Here is an 18,901-nt window from a genome sequence, read left to right on the forward strand (position 1 = left end):
GTGAGACTTTTTTAAGTGTAAGTTAGGTGATACCATCTTGCTACTCAGACCTTCCAGTGGCTTCTCAACCACCTCACAGTTAAATAGTTTAAAGGTGGAGTCTTAAAATGGCCCACGCTACATTTGCATTGCATCTCCGACCTAATCTCCTACTCCCCTTCTCTGCCCTCCTGGCTTCAGAGACTTCATACTTGCTGTTCCCTTTGCCTGGGTGGTTTTCTGCCATAATCCACTTTATTCTTTCTCTTCCTTTAAGTGTTTACTCTAAAAACTTGGAGTAAGACTCCACATGCTTGCATTGACTATCTTACTATTTTTAAACATTTTATTTTGGAAGTTTTCAAATAAACACATAAATGTAGAGAGAACATAATCATGATACTAATATAATTCTGAACTAAGTTATAATTCCTTAAACATTATCCGGTACCCAGACCATGTTCAAATGTCCTCAGTTGTTTATCTCCAAAATGACTTTTTTTATGGTTTATTTTTTCAAGTCAAGTCAATATCTACACATGGTCCACCCATTGCATTTGGTTGATGGGACCACTTAACTTACATTTGCAACCTTTTCCCTCCTCTCCCAGAGTGGAGAATTCTACCTCTGCCTTATTTTTCTCCATAGCATTCATCCTGTTCTAGTATACTATTTATTTACTCTTTTTGTGAAAAAATTACATGCTTACCCGCATTAAAATGACAGATTCCTGAAGGCCAGGGTTTTTAAATTGTTGACCTCTGTTTTCCCCAAGCCCAGCTCACAGTACATGCTCAATAAATGTAAGCCGAATGAGTGAGCTGATACGTGCCCTTTACCTGGCCATTTCACTCAAGAAATGTGTGCCCTGGAGCGTATGAAATGAGACATGAATTTCTGCTATCATGTATTGGAGGTTGTAGAGCATTGTGGTAAAGAGCACAGACTTTGGAACCGGACACCTTTGTTTAAATCCTGAGGCTGTCATTTTCTAGCTTTATATCTCTGAAAAAGTTACTCCTTTGTGTTTTGGTTTCCTCATTGATAAACAGTGTATAACTCAAGGATTGTTAGGAACCTTCGTACATATTAACCACTTACAATAGCTAATGTTAGTATCATTGTTCTAAATTCCAACATAGGACTTCTCGGATAGCTCAGTGGTATAGAATCTGCCTGCCAGTGCAGGAGACACAGGTTTGATCCCTGCGTCAGGAGGATCCCCTGGAGGAGTAAATGGCAGCCCATTCCAGCTTTCTTACCTGGACAATCCCATGGACAGACAAGGCTGGCGGGCTACAGTCCTCAGGGTTGGAAAGAGTCGGACATGACTGAGCAACTGAACACACACACAAATTCCAACATAATTCTTATGGTAGAAGCGTCACACCATACTAAATATGATTCTGATGTTTGAAATGACTTAAGGTGCCTTAAACATGTAAGTCACCTCTTTTTTTTTTAACAGTGATTTTTTTGAAACCCTACAGAAAAACTAGGCTTTGGGTTGGCCTCCAAGAAGGTGTTTTTCAAAGGTAATTCGGCTGGTGGCTCAGAGGTTAAACCTGCAATGTGGGAGACCTGGGTTTGATACCTGGGTTGGAAGATCCCCTGGAGAAGGAAATGGCAGCCCACTCCAGCATTCGTGCCTGGAGTCTTGATATCTAACCCTGTGTATGGTGTAACTCTGTCATATTCATTTTTAGAAAATTGATCTAACAAATTGATAAAATTCTCTTGTTTACAGGATTCCTGACACTCAGAACTGTTCTCTCCCTTAATTTCTATTCACTCTGTGCATTGCTTTCTTATTTCTCAGTGTAGATTTGTTTAATCATCTTATTTTTAAAAAACCAAAAAAAAACAAAAGCCTTGATATAAACAGCTCCTTAAATTTGTACAGGGCTTTTGAAAACACTTATGGGGATTTCCCTGAAGGTCCAGTGGTTAAGACTCTGGGCTCCCACAGCAAGCACGGGGCATGGGTTTGATCCCTGGTCAGGAAATTAAGATTTGACATGCCTCATGGCACGTCCAAATAATTTAAATAAATAAAAGTGGGCACTTCTTTAAAAAATGTAAAAAAAAAAAAAAAGACCACTTCTGTTTACATTGTTTTCTGTAATTTTCAAAATAGACTTAAATATGTATTCCTACCTCAATTTTGCTGATAAAAGTCTTACCCTGGGTTACCTGGCTGTTCACTAGTGAAAGCAGAACTGTATTTCCTTTTTTGGTTATAACCTTGTTTTTTCCACTATTCTGGACAGTTCATTAACATACTGAAAGTGCAGGCCTAGCATAGTAAAAATGCAGAATCTGAGATCAGACTGCCCATGTTTATAATCTGCTTCTTGCACTGCCTGACTGTGTGACCCTGAAGAAGTGACTTAATTTTTCTGTCACTGAACTTTTCCTCTTCAGTAAAGTATGAGCAGTTTAGTTCAGTTGCTCAGTCGTGTCCAACTCTTTGCGACCCATGGACTGCAGCATGCAAGGCCTCCCTGTCCCATCACCAATTCCTAGAGCTTGCTCAAACTCACGTCCATTGAGTCAGTGATGCCATCCAACCATCTCATTCCCTGCTGTCCCCGTCTCCTCCTGCCTTCAGTCTTTCCCAGCATCAGTCTTTTCTGGTCAGTCAGTTCTTACATCTGGTGCCCAGAGTATTGGGAGTTTCAGTATCAGTCCTTCCAGTGGATATTCTGGATTGATTTGCTTTAGGATTGACTGGTTTGATCTCCTTTCAGTCCAAGGGACTCTCAAGAGTCTTCTCCAACACCACAATTCAAAAGCATCGATTCTTCAGAGCTCAGCTTTCTCTATGGCTCAATTCTCTCACATCCCTACATGACTACTGGAAAAGCCATAGCTTTGACTAACTAAAGGGACCTTTGTCAGCAAAGTAATGTCTCTTGCTTTCTAATGTGCTGTCTAGGTTGGTCACAGCTTTTCTTCTGAGGAGCAAGCGTCTTTTACTACGTGGCATGGCTCATAGTTTCAGTCAGTTAGACAAGGCTGTCGTCCGTGTGATCAGTTTGGTTAGTTTTCTGTAAAGTGTGGGCAGTAGCAGTACCTATTTCTTTGGGTGGTTGTTGTCTGTTTATTCTACGCATGTACAACGTTTAGAGTAATACTTAGCACCATCATATGTACAAAATGTGATATATATATCTTGTAGAATTTTTTGGAAAAGGGGGTTGTGCCTGGCAATTAACAGTAAGTTACAGAGATGAGACTTGAATGGCCCCCATCCAGTTGTGCCCCATCCCATTGAGATGGCTCTAGAAGAATGTGTAGAATTTAGATCGGATGATGGAGTGGTGCAGGCATTCTTAAAGGAGCTTTATGAGAAAATTTAGAGGCAAGAATTGGCGTTCTTTTTGGGGAACGGAAAGAAGCCTGTGTCTGACTGGCTCTAGACAAACAAGAGGTGGGACCAGGCCTTGAAAGACTCTGAACCTGACACCTGTCGGTTGAGTAATGTAATAAAAGAAGCCTTTATAGATATAATGACCCATAGTGGCGTGCACTATGGACACACAGCAAAACACTGCCCAGGAGGGAGGCCATGGTGGCTCGTACTAAGGTTACAGCAGTGATGAGAGAGAGGGCCTGAGAAGTTTCGAAGCACTTAATATAAGCATGGTTTACCTGAAGGTAGGCGTGAGTGAGAGAACTCTTGAGGTTTCTAAAGGCCCAGGATAAGGGATATATCAGAGTAATGGTTGGTATTGCTGAGGAAACAAAATGTTAAGGGAACCAGTTTAACTGATAACTCATTTCCTAGAGCATTTGACCCTTGGTTAAGATTCTTCTCAGATGAGTTATTTAATTTGATCTAATAGTCTAGGGTTTCAGTGTTCCACTCAAGCTGTGTGATCCTGTGTTGGAATCTAACTTACAGAGCAACTAATAGAAAAATCGTTGGACAGTTAAATCATTCCTTTGATTGTGTTCCCAAAGCTCTGTGCACATACTTCAACCCTGACCCGTATAATTCTTTGCCATAATTATTATGTTTTCATCATTTCTTATTTAAGTTTAGTGACTGGATCTAAGTCTTAAATCCTGCATAACCATAATAAATGCTCAGTAAATATTTATGGGATGAATGCTTTGAGTATGTTTTGGGTTGTAACATGAATCATATTTGTCCTGAGTGGAACAGCACTGGCTTAGAGATGTTTTGGTTGTGATTTGGTGGGGAGGGAGCTTCTTTATTTCGAGTGTCACAGCGTACGTGATTTCTTAGTATGGTTTCTACTCTTTCTTTTTTTTTTTTTGCCAAACTGCACAGCATGTTTGATCTTAGTTCCCCAACCAGGGATCAAACCTGTGCTCCCTGCATTGGAAGCTGGAGTCTTAATCACTGGACCACCAAGAAAGCCCCATGGTTTCTCCTCTTAAGCATCCTATTAATTAGAACATGAGATCTCCTCTACTTTTCCTCTCCAATCATATGGATAATGTAATCAATAATTTGAGTGTCAACTCGGCCTGTAATGTTTATTGATTAAAGATTTAAAATTTCTTCTCTAATGAAAAGTATTGAAGCTCAGTAAAGGACATCAAGTGCTAATAGTTTGACCCTCACTATTCTGCTCCTTAGTGGGCTGCCAAGTTGTTGATCTCAATTTAGCTTATCAAGTAATCAGTTTCAAATAAGTCTCAGGATTTTCTGCTGGTTGAGTGCTATTCTAGTAATTCTGCAGAGGTGTGGCAAAACACATCACTAACCTTTTGGGTTTCAACTAGCTGTTTCTTCGGATGTCCTGTCATTAGCCTGGGTTGTAGCTTTTTGTTTTGTCCTGTCGTGTACCGCAGACCCCTTTAAGCCCTAAGTCAACCTGATTGATTTCTCTTTGCACCTGAGATTCTTCACCCACCACTCAGACCATTGCCCCTTGACAGAGCAGCTTTTGCTTCAACACTTTATTCTTATGTTTTTAATGAAATTCAGTTTCCTCATGCTTGCCGTTTGATTTTGATGACGGGGGGGGGGGTGGTGGGGGGGTGGGTGTGGGTATGTGGGTGTGTTTAAATGACAGCCCTTTAAAGGCAGAGATACTATGCTTAAAAAAAAATGTTTTCTTTCTCAGAGAATTACATTTTATGAGGCTGACTTAGGTAACTGGATTGCAAAGAAATGACTCCGGTTTTGTTGATGTGTGTATACGTGTGTGTGTGCGCACGTGTATTTTAGATCTAGGAGTTTTGCCTTAAGAGAATGTCAGAATTAGATGGGACTATAGATACCCTTTCTTTGCTTGATTACAAAGTTGTGTTGCTGCTGTCTGACTAAACTAAACTGATGGTAATAAAGAGATTTTTGGAGTGCCCTGACAAGTGGGAAATTGGTTCCATAGGCTTGGTTTTAGAGAGGTAGCTCTCAAAAGTTTTGCTTCCACTATATACTACGTAGTTCTGTATGGTACCTGGTTCTGTAATAATTTAGCTTATTGCTTGAACAAAAAAAGAATACCACTTATTAAGAGTGCCAACAACTTATTATTTTATTGTTCATTTTAACAAAGTACTACACGTGTAATAGGAATAGAACTTTAGTTGTTTAGAATGACCGCAGATCTGCTTTCTTTCAAATCTTTGCTTCATTGATGTATTAATCGCTCTTTTCTGTTTTCTCTGCAGGCCTCAGCTGTTGAAGAATGCTCTGCAGAGAGCAGTAGAGAGGGGCCAGTTAGAACAAATAACTGGCAAAGGTGCTTCTGGAACATTCCAGGTTAGAGGCTCAAAGGGTTGGTTGTAGAGAAGTAGTTCTCAAAAGTTTTGGTTTCAGGACCTCCTTATACTCTAATTTATTGAGGACCCAAGAGCTTGTGTTTATGTGGCTTATACATATTAATATTTACCATATTAGAAATTATATAACCGAGGACCTTTTTAGTTATTTATTCTTTTCTAAAGTAATAAACCCGTTACGTGTTGACATAACCCTTTTTATGAAAACTGCATTTCCCGTAATGAGAGGGAGGTTACTATTTGTTAACATTTTTACAAATTGTTAGCTTAATAGAAGACAGCTAGCATCTGTTTTAATATATTTGGGGTTACGTCTATGAAGAAAATCCAGCTCACACCAAGTACTTAAATGTGGAGTAATTGGGTAATTTTCAGAAGTCAGTACTATTCTTTGGTAGTATACCAATACTCAACAAATGATAGTTTTTTTGTGATAGCTTCATTGAAGTATGATTTGTATACTATAAGATATAATCATTTTACATTACAATTTGATTCAGTAAAATTTAGTAAATTTACAGTGTTGTACACCTATCACTGCAGTCCAGTTTCCGAGCATTTCCATCACCCGAAAAGACTCCTGCGCCCATTTGCATCACTCTCTCTTCTCATCCCTATCCAGCCTACTCATCTCTCCTTCCTGTATAGATTTTCCTTCTTGCACCTTTCACACAGATAGAATCAAGCAATATGTGCTCTTCTGTGTCTGACTTCTTTCACTGAGCATAATACTTTTTTGTTTTATCCATGTTGCGCATAAATCAATACTTTCATTCCTTTCATTGGCAAATAGTATTCCATAATCTGACATACTTTTTCCATTCACAAGTTGAGTTATTCTGCTTTTTAGCTATTGTGATTAATACTGCCTGGGAACAGTTATGTCCAGATCTTTGTGTAGGTATATGTTACTATTACCCTTGTGGTAAAGTAGGAGTGTGGACTGCCTGGACTACATGGTAAATTTATTTTAAGAAACTGCCAAAGTGGCTGCATCCGTTTTCATTCCTACCAGCAGTGTGTGTATAAGAGTTCCAGCTTCTCCTTATCTTTGCCAACTCTCTTACTGTCTTTTTTTAAATTTTACCCATGCTAGTAGATACAAAGCGGTTTCTCATTATAGTTTTAGTTTGCATTTCCCTAAGACTGTTGATGTTGACCATTTTTTCTTGGACTTATTGGACATTTATTTATCTTCTTCGGTAAAATGTCTCTTCACAGCCTTTGCTTATTTTTAGAATTGAGCTATTTGTCTTATTATGAGTTATAAGAGTTATATGTGAAAGTCAAAGTGTTAGTCGCCCAGTTGTGTCCAGCTCTTGTGACCCCATGGACTGTAGCCTGCGAGGCTCCTCTGTCCATGGGAGTGGGTTGCCATTCCCTTCTCCAAGGGATTGTCCCAACCCAGGGATTGAACTCAGGTCTCCTGCATTGCAAGCAGATTCTTTACCCTCTGAGAGACCAGGGAAGCCCCATGTAAGCCCCTATATAAGAGTTACATAACTAGATACAAGTTCCTCTTCAGATACATGATTTGTAAATATTTTATCCTACTCTGTGACCCATGGTTTCACTTTCTTAATGGTGTCTTTTGAAGCACAAAAGTGTTTAATTTTGGTAAAATCCAGTTGATCATTTTTCTAAGTTAATGGTTGTTGATGACTTATCTAATCATTGCCTGGCTTGAAATCAAGTTTTACTTATCTTTTGAGAGTTTATGGTTTTAACTCTTACATGTAGAGCTGTGATCCATTTATGATATGTGCTGCTGCTGCTGCTGCTGCTAAGTCACTTCAGTCGTGTCCGGCTCTGTGTGACCCCATAGACTGCAGCCCACCAGGTTCCCCCATCCCTGGGATTCTCCAGGCAAGAACACTGGAGTGGGTTGCCATTTCCTTCTCCAATGCATGAAAGTACTAATGATATAAATTCATGTTTCTGCATGTGGACATCCAGTTATCCCAACACCACTTACTGAAAAGACTGTCCCTTCCTTGTTGAATTGCCTTGGCACTCTTATCAAAACATAATTGACCCATGAGTGTAAGGGTTTTTTTCTGGACTCTTCAGTTCTATTCCATTGATCTATATGTGAATCTTCATGTCAGGATCACACTATCTTGATGACTGTAGTTTTATAGTAAGTTTTGAAATTGGGAAATATAAATCCTCTCTTAACCTTTTCTTTTTCAAAATTGCTTTGACTGCTCTGGGTCTTGTGCATATCTGTATGGTTTTTACAATTCATTCATCACAAAAATCCACCTGAGGTTTTGGTAGAAATTGCATTGAACCTATAGATCAATCCAGAAGGAATCACTGCCTTTCCAGTGTTGAGTTTTCCAATCCAGGGACAAGCATTTTCTCATCATTTATTTAGATCTTTAACTTCTCTCAGCAGTGCTTGTTTTGAGTATATAGATCTTACATTTCTTTTGTTAAATTTATTCCTAAATATTTTGTTCTTTTTCCATGTATTGTGAATGGAACCTTATTTTCATTTTTCAGAGTGCTCACTGCTGTCCAATAGAAATACATTTGGTTTGTCTATTGTTCTTATATCCTGCAATCTGCTGAACTAGTTTAGAATTTTTTGTAGGTTCCTTGGGACTTTGGGGGTGGATTCCCTAGGATTTTCTACATATAGGATAATGTCATCTGCAAACAAAGACCATTTTACTTCTTCCTTTCCAATCTGGATGTCTTTTTTTTTTTTTCCCCCTCCATGCCTGTGCACTGGATAGAACATCTATTATAGTGATGAGAATAGATGTCTTTGTCTTGTTACCCATCTTAAAGGGAAAACATTTATTTTTTTACCATTAAAGCTGTAGATTTTTCATAAATGCCTATTGTCAGATTGAGAAAGTTCTGTTACTAGTTTGTTGGAAGTTTATGATGAATGGTTGTTGGATTTCTCACATGTTCTAAAACTCTTGAGATGATCATATACTTTTTGTCCTTAATTCTGTTAATATATTGTTAATTGATCTTGTGGTATTTCTTAAATTACATTAAAGTTGCTGTGTGAAGCCTGAAACCATATTAGGGAGCTCCTTGTACTCTGTAACCTTAAATTCTTTGATCTGTCTTGAACTTTGAGTGCAATTTTTGAACTTTGAGTGTAATTTTATAACACAGTCATTTGAAAAATAGTAGTTCACTGAATCGTGCAAATTTTTTAAATGTTGACATTTCATCAAAAATAACAAAAATTATATTCATTAATATCACCTACTGATCTCATCAGAACATTTAAGTATTGGGAAATTATTGTGCTCATAATGGTAGGTGCAGATTTTCCACAGTTTATCTCTTGAAAAGTTAAATTTATCATTTGATAACAAATACTGTTAGTTGTTTTCCTTGAGTTGATAGGCTTACTTAATTCATTTTCAAGAAAATGTCTACCAGATACCCAAGTCTGGATGACCATAGATTATCTATTAATTGTTCCTTCAAGTAAAAAGGGTATTCCATGAAAAATGGAGCTAATTCAGCTCAGAACTCAATCACTAGGTGATTTTCCTTGAGACTATCACCATCCCTCCACATGCAGCTGGCATGCCTTATACATTCTTCTCATTTTACCCCATAGAGTATCAAAAAGACATGTTGGATTGAGATTTTAAAAAATCACTTTTATATCAAAGACATTCCTATGTGAAGCTAGCTTTTATTTTTCTTAAGTATATAGTAGTAAAAAACACACTAACTACTAGTACATTTCTGCGCCTCCACCATGATTTGTAGTAAAGTAATAGCAGTTTTACTCATTGATTTTCCACCATCAGTGCAAATGTCGTCACAGTGAAAAAGACAAACCCATCTTAGCACTATTATGAAAACAGTTTAGCCTTGCAGATCCTCTGAAAGGGCCTCAGGGGCCCTTTGGGGGCTCTGGACCTTTCTTTTGAGGATCACTGTTGTAGACCGTACCTCAGTTTGTTCTTTAACCTTTTTGCTTGCTGGTGCCACCTTTGTTGGCACTGGTGCCTTTTGTCCTTGAAATATGCCATATAATCTTCTGTTACACCCCAGATATTTGTCAGACTTTTTGCTGTTTTCCTTACAAGATTAAAAAGACTATTATTTTTGTAAATGCTCACATTTTTCAAGTTCAGAGAAAAGGAAGTAGTCTCAAAAGTGTTAATTTGTCAGGGACATAACCAGTTAACCTCCTTTTTGGAGTAGAGCTGTCATTCTCTTTGGGTTAGGTTGGCTTTTGCTATTTTCAGTTGGATGGAGGGATAGATAGAAGGAGAAAAGATCCACAGGAGGGTTGGGACTCCTCAGTTAGATTGAATACCTAAGGAGTGGGAAGAGAAAGTCCCTAACCTGACAATTTATTGTAAAACATATCTGTGCTAATGCAGGAACTCCGACCCACCTGGTGCAGAGGAGTCTTGTCTTGAGCTGCTTTGGGAGAGTGTTGTCTTGATGCTTTTCTCTTCCTCCTTGGAAAACAGCTGAAGAAATCAGGGGAGAAACCCCTGCTTGGTGGAAGCCTGATGGAATATGCAATCTTGTCTGCCATTGCTGCCATGAATGAGCCGAAGACCTGTTCCACCACCGCTCTGAAGAAGTATGTCCTGGAGAACCACCCAGGGACCAATTCTAACTATCAAAGTAAGACTCAAAGTTGAGCAGGTTCAGTGGGGACCCAGGGAAGGTGGCAGAAATTATCTTGTGGGAATATCCTTAGACATCATGCTGTTAATGAAAGAGCATAGCTACTGACTGAAAACCAAGAGAGAACTTTTTATAAATCTACTATTTACAAAAAGACAAAAGTACTCAAGTCTTACCCTTAATTTATAGTGTCTGCTTAGGATTAGAATTTGATTTCACTCTATTATAAAGGTTTTTTATGCTAATTTTTATTGTAATAGAGATAAATTTCTAAGTTCAAAACACCTCTCAAGTAGGACTTCCCAGCAGTACAGTGGTTAAGATTTCGAGCTTCCAATGCAGGGGATGTGGTTTTCCCACAGTCCATGTGGCATGGCCAAAAAAAAAAAAAACCTCTCATGTATAGTATATTTTTACCTTCTGAATGTTTACCAAAACATCTTTTGTCAGCCTGGAACCAAACCAGTGGGTTAAAATACTTCTGTGATTTGTTACTGACTTAACCCCTATACAGATAACTTTTTAGTAGACATATTTGCCCTGTCAGGCGATGATCGAGGTTAGAAACCTTGCTATAGCAGCATTATCATTTATGGATTAGTGAGATATATTTCCTCACTAAACTATGGGAGTAGGCGCAATGGTGTAGGGTGAGGAACATGAAAATTTAACAGAAAATGCAAACTAGAATATATTGTTTTAAATGAAACATTTAATTTTGAGGTCCTACTGTTGACTTTTAACATATGCAATATGTATTTTTTAATGTTATGAAGGAATGCTTTGTGATTTTGTGTAAAAGGTGAGGACTGGTGAGGCCTTTAGGATCCATGATACTGTTTTGTAACTATTTGCCGATTCATGCGATATATGGTTTAATTTTATAGACATTGTCCTAAGTGCTTATCAGAACTTACAGGCACTCGGTAGATATTTAAATGAATAGAAATAGAGCTGAGTTTTAAGTCAACAGTTACCCATTTATGTGCAGCTGTAGGGCAGGTCATTAGTCTCTTAGGCTGCTGTTTCACTTTGTGCAGTGAGAAATTTGACACAACAGTCTCTGAAGTCTCATCCCATTATAATTAATTCTTGCCAAATTTATGGGCACTTAATAGTAATTTAGTAAATCAGTTAATAATCCCTTTGACCACAAAGGATTCATTTAGCACGTGAAAATTGCTCAGTCATGTCCAACTCTTTGCAGTCCCATGAACTATACAGTCCATGGAATTCTTCAGGCCAAAATACTGGATGTGACAGGATAATGTACATAGTAAATTAATGTATAATAGATTGTAGTTGAGAGAAGTATCAAATCCGAATAAACAAATACTTTCTTCATTTCTGAATTTTTGTCCAGTGCATCTGCTGAAGAAAACCCTGCAGAGGTGTGAAAAGAACGGGTGGATGGAGCAGATCTCTGGTAAAGGATTTAGTGGCACCTTCCAGCTCTGTTTTCCCTATTATCCCAGGTAAGCACCCAACTGAAAATGTGAAGTAGTGGTCATTGCAACTTTTGAAAATCTGACTCCAGTTTACAGGTGTGACTTCACTTATTTGCCCTTAGTGCTGTTGCACTGAGCGGAATGTACTTGAAGATAAAGACTTCTTCAGGCAGCATTGTTGTAGAGCAGAAGGTTTCATACACTAACGGGACTGACTTGGCCTGTCCTGCTGGAGCTCGTCGCTAGCCAAGTGTTCCTGAAATCAAGCTTTGAGTTCTTTGGGATCCTTGGCCAGTCATTAACATGCTCATTCCTGCTAATAAGAAATAAAGTACATGATGATGACAGGAAGATTTTTAGACGATTATTTGTTTTAATTGTCCAGTACCAAGTAGGGGGAGCATTAGATACTTCTAAGAATCCTAATCTGCCTTCTTCTTACTATAGAGACAAGGACATTTTTTTGGAAAACTTGTCTGGTATACATGCATTATTTTTTCATTGAACTAGAAAATTTATTGAGCACCTCCTATGGACCAGGCATTTTTTTGTATACCCAGACTATTGCCTTTTTGTACTTTGATTTCCAGTCAAGTGCCATGACAGTTAACACTAAAACCTATTTTGGCAGGCATATAGTGTGTAGCTTTCTTATATTGCTCTTTGTGCATAAACGTGCTGAGTCATGTTCTACACCCTCCTGTGTAGGAGCTGCGTGCATGGAGCTCAGTCATATCCGACTCTTTGTGGCCCCATGGACTGTAGCCTGCCAGGGTCCTCTGTCCATGGGATTTCCCAGGTCAGAACACTGGAGTGGGTTGCCATTTCCTTCTCTAGGTGCATAAACATAAATGTTACTTCATTGAATGTACAGTATTTGAATTTTTCAAATGTTTAGCTTTAAATATAATTCTTAAAATCATGTACATACAGTGTTATGATTTAAAGATTTATTAATCAGTGGTACCAAGTTTTCTGTCATTAAGGATAAAGAAAAGTTAGAAAATCCTTGCTGAATTTCTCAAAAACTTTGAAGAGATTCAGACTTTATGACGTCTTGTATCATAAGGGCAAAAAATATATACTGCTGTATAGACTGTTCACTGCTGTATGGACCATTCACTGCTATATGTTCAGTGGCTGATACAGTGCCGAACACACATCAGGAGTTTAAGTAACTTTACTAAATAAGTGATTGTTGATTTTATTAAATGGAAGGAAGTAGAGAATGAGTTATGTTTGAGGCTTTTATAGATTTGTCATAACTTCATTTGAGTGTTCAAAATAGGTTGAATTGTGACCTGGTATTTGTAACCTAACCTGACTTAATTGGGGAGTGTGGGAGGAAGTGGGTAATGTCCAGGAAAGAGCATATCTGGGTTCATATCCTTTTGCTTGTCCCCATGGGACTTCTCTTTATCTAGTATTTTTTTTTACTAGCCCAGGAGTTCTGTTTCCAAAGAAAGAGCCAGATGATTCTAAAGATGAGGATGAAGATGAAGATGACTCATCAGAGGAAGACTCTGAAGATGAAGAGCCACCACCGAAGAGAAGGTGCGAGTGTGTGGGAAACACTTGTTAGAGCTGAGAGTGGCCGTGAGGGAAGAGGCTGTGAGAAGCATGTCAGCAGCTCTGCGTCCTTCTCAAGTGCTCTGTGTGACGTTGGAACTTACCCTCTCCTGAGAATTTAGAGGCTCTAAACTTGTGAAACACTGAATGTTTAATTACTCTTTGGTCAAACCTGTGTGTGTGCATAGTGTGTAGTTTGGTTATTTGAAGAAAAATAATTCCATGTTTTTCTGGGAAAAACATGTAGACTTCCAGAATTGGTTGAATTTTTATACAATTTTAGTTGGAAGGTTATATAACCCATATTCTTCTTAATGTAGGTGATTTTACCTGTACTGTTTCTTTTCTGGCAAAGTATCTCGTCATCATGGTGAAGTGAATCTCTCAAGTATAAGTGATTGCCTTCTCTCTGGTTCTCACAGGTTGCAGAAGAAAACCCCAGCCAAGTCACCAGGGAAGGCTGCAGCCGTGAAGCAAAGAGGGTCCAAGCTGGCGCCCAAAGTCCCAGCTGCCCAGCGAGGGAAAGCGAGGCCCCTGCCCAAGAAAGCCCCTCCTAAAGCGAAAACTCCTGCCAAGAAAGCCAGACCCTCACCCTCAGTCATCAAGAAACCTAGTGGTAGCTCTTCCAAGAAGCCTGCAGCCAGTGTGAGAAAGGAAGTGAAATTGCCTGGCAAGGGCAAATCTACCATGAAGAAATCGTTCAAAGCGAAAAAGTAAATTTTATAGGGAAAAAGGGTATCATGATGAAATTCAAAATCTTATTTTCTAAGGTCAGTGTGCATTTGTTTTAGTTTTGATGCTTTTAAAATTACATTTTTTTTCCTCTCCTATGAACATTATGGGGAGGGAATATAAATAAACCAGTTTAGCCATTTGTTAGCTTTAGGTGCTGTTCTTGGTGCCTGCCCCTCCCCTCCCAGTCATTTTAATTTCTGCCATAATTTTGGACTTTTCCTGAACTGTATAGTCTGTTCTTGTCCTCTTTCCTTCCTCCACCTTATCCCTCTTCCTTTTTTAATGGTCAGCTTTGGCTTTTTTTTTCCCTTCCAGTTTTATCTAAACAGTTGCAAAGATTTTTATATTTGTTAGAAACCACCGAGAATGGGATGCTGGTCAGGTGCTGGATGTAAAGAGGAGGCAGTATAGCCCTGACTGAATCATAAAGCCTCCTACCTAGAGGCTTCACTACAGCTGTAATAGCTAATCTTATTTATAAAACCACTCCGCTAACCCTCTCTCTCTCCAACTATAAACACAGAGATGTCTTAGCTTTGGGAACAGGCCAAAAGCACCCTGATCTCATTAGAGGCTGAAGATCCATGACCCCTTTGGGCCGCTTTCCCATTGCTCCATCTCCAGGTATTTTTTGCTGGCCCCTGGGCGCCGCATCCCCACAGCAGCAAGCACAAGGCCTCTCCACCACGTGGTTTCTGGCTGAGGGGGAAACACAGGCACGCACTGAATTTGTGATTTCTGGTGTCACCTGTGTTACCAAAAATTAAAGTCTTGATCAGATAGCTAAATATATTTTTAATATTTGGAGCATGGATTGTCACTTCCTCTTTCCCTTTTTTATAAGGAAATGTTGGAGAGTTACACCATTGCTAATGTAGAAATGTGAAATGGAAAACATAACAATTTGCTAAAATATTCCACATTTATCTGTGGATTTTTTTTCCCCTCTTTTCTTTCCACAGCACTTTTGATAACAAACTAGTGGCTTCCTTTTTTGAGTTATTTAAAAAGAGAAAAGAAAAAAACAAATGAAGCCTGACTACCTAACCCTTCCTTATTTGTATTTGTTTTAGTATCGTGAAGTTGTGTTAAATAGTATTAGCTTCCTAAGAAATATTGATTTCCGGTTATCATTTATCCTCCCTGTGGCACTTGACATTTTAATTGTCTTAAATTTTTTGGTGTGTGTCTTCTGGCTCGAGTGCTGCCAGAGGCAAAACATGTTTGTTTAATCCATTCCATTTGCATTGTCTCCTGGGATCCCGTCTGCAGCCTGAGGCGTGGCTGGGAATTGGACTTGAGAAGACTGGCTTGAGTTAGATCCAGAATCATGTGTGATCCCATCATGAGTTTATTGGAATTTGTGTTGCATGTAAGGCAATCTTTTCCTGTTGTAAATCTTCCTTTTTTTATGTACATATATTTTGAAAAATATGAATAAACATGGAATTTTAAAAGCTGCTGGACTGTAGCTTGTATTTAAAAGTTCCTAGAATTCCTCAGAAGTAGTGTTTTACTCACTTTGAGCCTTCTCTGCTCCTTGTACTAGCTGTCATCCATTTTCCTTTTTAAATACAAGCTCCAACAAGCTCCAGTCTATTTGAGTTTTTGAATTTTTAAATAGATGGTGAGTGTTTTTAGTACATTGAACCTGATTATTCAGTGCATAAGAGATTTTTAAAAATCACTTTGTATTTTATCAAGGTCCCTGTTTTCAAGGTCATAAGTTCCAGTTTTTCATGTTTAGTGTTCAGAGATGTCCTTGAACTAGAAAAACAGACAGCATTGCAAAAAGATAAATCTAGACCTACTTCCAGAAAGTAATCTGATTTTCTGTTATGCTATTTAGCAGGTCGTAATTTTTTAAATATTTTTATTTTAAATCATTTATTTATTTGAGTTGTAGTTGCAACATGTGGGATCTAGTTCCCCAACCAGGGATCAAACCCAGACCCTCTGGATTGAGAGCTTAGGAGTCTTAGCCACTGAACCACCAGGGAAGTCCAATAATTCTCAATATTATAGTTGTTAGGTACCTGTGCTAAGAATTCGCTACTCTTCTGGAATGAAGTGAGGATTTCGGTTGGTTTCTGTGTTTTGTTTTAGAGATTGCCTGAACGATCATCTGGTGGCTATATCATGTATCAGGCACTCCGGCATAGAGTGAGACATTGAGATCGTTTCAGGTCCCTTTCCACCCTGACGTTCTGTTAAATTCACAGAATTCAGGTGAAGACAGAACTATCCTTGATTTTAGCATCATGTAAAGGGAAAAGACAAAAGGCCCATTGCACTCTTCCCAAGGAAAATCCCCAGCTCTCAATGATAGGTACCTTGCTGATGTTGAGATAAAGGGATGTTTGGCTTTTTTTCCCTTCCAGGCATTCTTAAGGAGCAGAACCCACAATTTTTGTTTCCATGTTACAGAAAGGTAAACAGCAAACCAAACTCAAGAGATAACCCAACAATTCCTGGCCTGGATCGGTGGCTTCAGTACCGTCAGTGGCTTTTAGTGAGCTCAACTACAGTGTTTCACTGGTCCTTAAACCACCTACAAACAGGTGAATAGGTGCTGGGAGAGAGAGAGTTGGCTTCTTAAAGCTCAAATGAGAAAGAAGAGACACCACTTCAGAGAAAGGTGGAGACTTTTTAAAAAAATTATAACAGAAGCTTTCAACACAGGGAAAACTCCATCCTAACTATCCATGGAGATTTAACTAAAGGAAGCCTGATCCAGTCATGTCTGTTGGCTGTAACTAATGGGAAATTACATGATAATGGGCTATGTAATATGCCTGTACCGTGGACATTTTTTTCCCGTCATTCCTCTTGTAAAATTTTGTCAGCCCAGTCTAGGCTTATTAACCTATCCTTATATGTTCTTTAAAGAACCTAAGAAGTTATTCTTGCTCAAGCTGAGGTACTTTGCCATCCTAAACTGTCAGGGGGAAAGAGGGTAAGCCAGCTTTATTCATGAACTGCTGTACTTAGCTAACTAAACACCAGCTAAAAGAAATTTTAATCCAAAAACTTACAATTATAGTTGAAGCTTTTCATTTTTGGAACCTGATAAATCATATTTTTCTTTGGGTCAAGCAAAAATTCGAAATTTATCCATGAAGAGAAATTCTATTTATTTTTTTTAAAGAGGTAGGTTTTTAAAAAAAATATTTTCTAATTTTATGTATTATTTATTTAGCTGTGCCAAGTCTTAGTCAGGGTGTGCAGGACCTTCGAGCCTTGTTGCAGTACACAGGATCTTGACTTGTAGCAAGTGAACTCTTACTTGCTGCATGTGGGATCTAGTTCCCTGACCAGGGATTGAACCTAGGTCCATTGCATTGGGAGCATGGAGTCTTAGCCATTGGATCACCAGGTAAGTCCCAGAAATTCTGTTCTTAATTGTGTAAAGATCATTAAGTATTTTCCCCAGAGGTTCTGACTGACTGTTCCCAGCATGTAGGGTTGCTTTTGCATTTTTGCGGTAGAAGAGACGGTCACTCAGTTCTGCAGAGCTGAAGCCTGAGAACTGGAACTGTTGGCGCTCTGGGCCTGGGCCTGCTTGGCAGATGCATGCTCCGGAGCCAGTAAAGAGGCTGAATGGCACCCCACCGCTGCAGCTGGTTTCCTCGTCTAAGAAACTGATCGTTGCCATTTTTATTACTATATTCTTCTGACTGTCATTTTCCACAAGATTCTTAACTTCAATGGCTTTTTTTTTTCTGTTGAAGGAAGTTTCTGCCTTTGGCTACTTAAATGTATTAGCTTAGTTTTAACATTCTGTTAATAGTTGTCAACAACTGGTATGTCAAAGGATAACCTTCATTTTCCTCCAAAAATGGCAGCTCTTTCTTTTGATAACTGTATGTAAATATGTAATTAACACCATTGCTGTTAAATCTTTGCTTATTAGCAGAATCCTTTCTCTTTGGTGCCTTGAATATGTTTGACAGTGTGTCATTATTTGACTTAAAACTATTTAACATAATAATAGTGACAATCATTCTGTTCAGTCGCTCAGTCGTGTCCGACTCTTTGTGACCCCATGAACTGTGGCACGCCAGGCTCCCCTGTCCATCACCAACTCCCGGAGTCCACCCGAACTCATGTCCATCGCGTCGGTGATGCCATCCAACCACCTCATCCACTGTTGTCCCCTTCTCCTCCCGCCTTCAATCTTTCCCAGCATCAGGGTCTTTTCCAGTGAATTAGTTCTTCATATCAGGTGGCCAACGTATTGCCATTTCAGTACTTCAGTCCTTCCAATGAATTTTCAGAACTGATTTCCTTTAGAATTGACTGGTTGGATCTTGCAGTCCAAGGGACGCTCAAGAGTCTTCGCCAACTCCACAGTTCAAAAATATCAATTCTTCAGCGCTCAGCTTTCTTTATAGTCCAACTCTCACATCCATACATGACCACTGGAAAACCGTAGCCACTAGATGGACATTTGTTGGTAAAGTAGTGTCTCTGCTTTTTAATATGCTTTCTAGGTTGGTCATCGCTTTTCTTCCAAGGAGCAAGTGTCTTTTAATTTCACGGTTGCAGTCACCATCTGCAATGATTTTAGAGCCCCAAAACATAAAGTCAGCCACTGATTCCACTGTTTCCCCATCTATTTGCCATGAAGTGATGGGACCACATGCCATGATCTTAGTTTTCTGAATGTTGAGCTTTAAGCCAACTTTTTCACTGTTTCACTCATCAAGAGGCTCTTTAGTTCTCCTTTGCTTTCTACCATAAGGGTGGTGTCATCTGGATATCTGAGGTTATT

The 18,901-nt window shown here is 38.9% G+C and overlaps 1 protein-coding gene across 19 annotated transcripts in view; it reads left to right on the forward strand.

Moving 5' to 3' along the window:
• Positions 1-15,587, forward strand: part of HP1BP3 (heterochromatin protein 1 binding protein 3) — a 36,811-nt gene extending 21,224 nt beyond the window's left edge. For 14 of the 19 annotated variants that reach the window (XM_069579160.1, XM_069579161.1, XM_069579162.1 and 11 more), the window contains 5 exons: positions 5,633-5,723; positions 10,213-10,372; positions 11,739-11,850; positions 13,264-13,377; positions 13,815-15,587. In XM_069579160.1, coding sequence (XP_069435261.1) covers positions 5,633-5,723; positions 10,213-10,372; positions 11,739-11,850; positions 13,264-13,377; positions 13,815-14,109 — 772 coding nt within the window. In that variant the 3' untranslated portion in view covers positions 14,110-15,587. Of the gene's footprint in view, positions 1-5,632; positions 5,724-10,119; positions 10,373-11,738; positions 11,851-13,263; positions 13,378-13,814 lie in introns of all 19 variants that reach the window. The other 5 variants (XR_011254784.1, XR_011254785.1, XR_011254787.1 and 2 more) reach the window with 1 other exon arrangement.
• Positions 15,588-18,901: the final 3,314 nt, after the last annotated feature.

Source organism: Ovis canadensis, chromosome 2 (assembly GCF_042477335.2).
Source record: "Ovis canadensis isolate MfBH-ARS-UI-01 breed Bighorn chromosome 2, ARS-UI_OviCan_v2, whole genome shotgun sequence".
Classification (NCBI taxonomy): domain Eukaryota; kingdom Metazoa; phylum Chordata; class Mammalia; order Artiodactyla; family Bovidae; genus Ovis; species Ovis canadensis.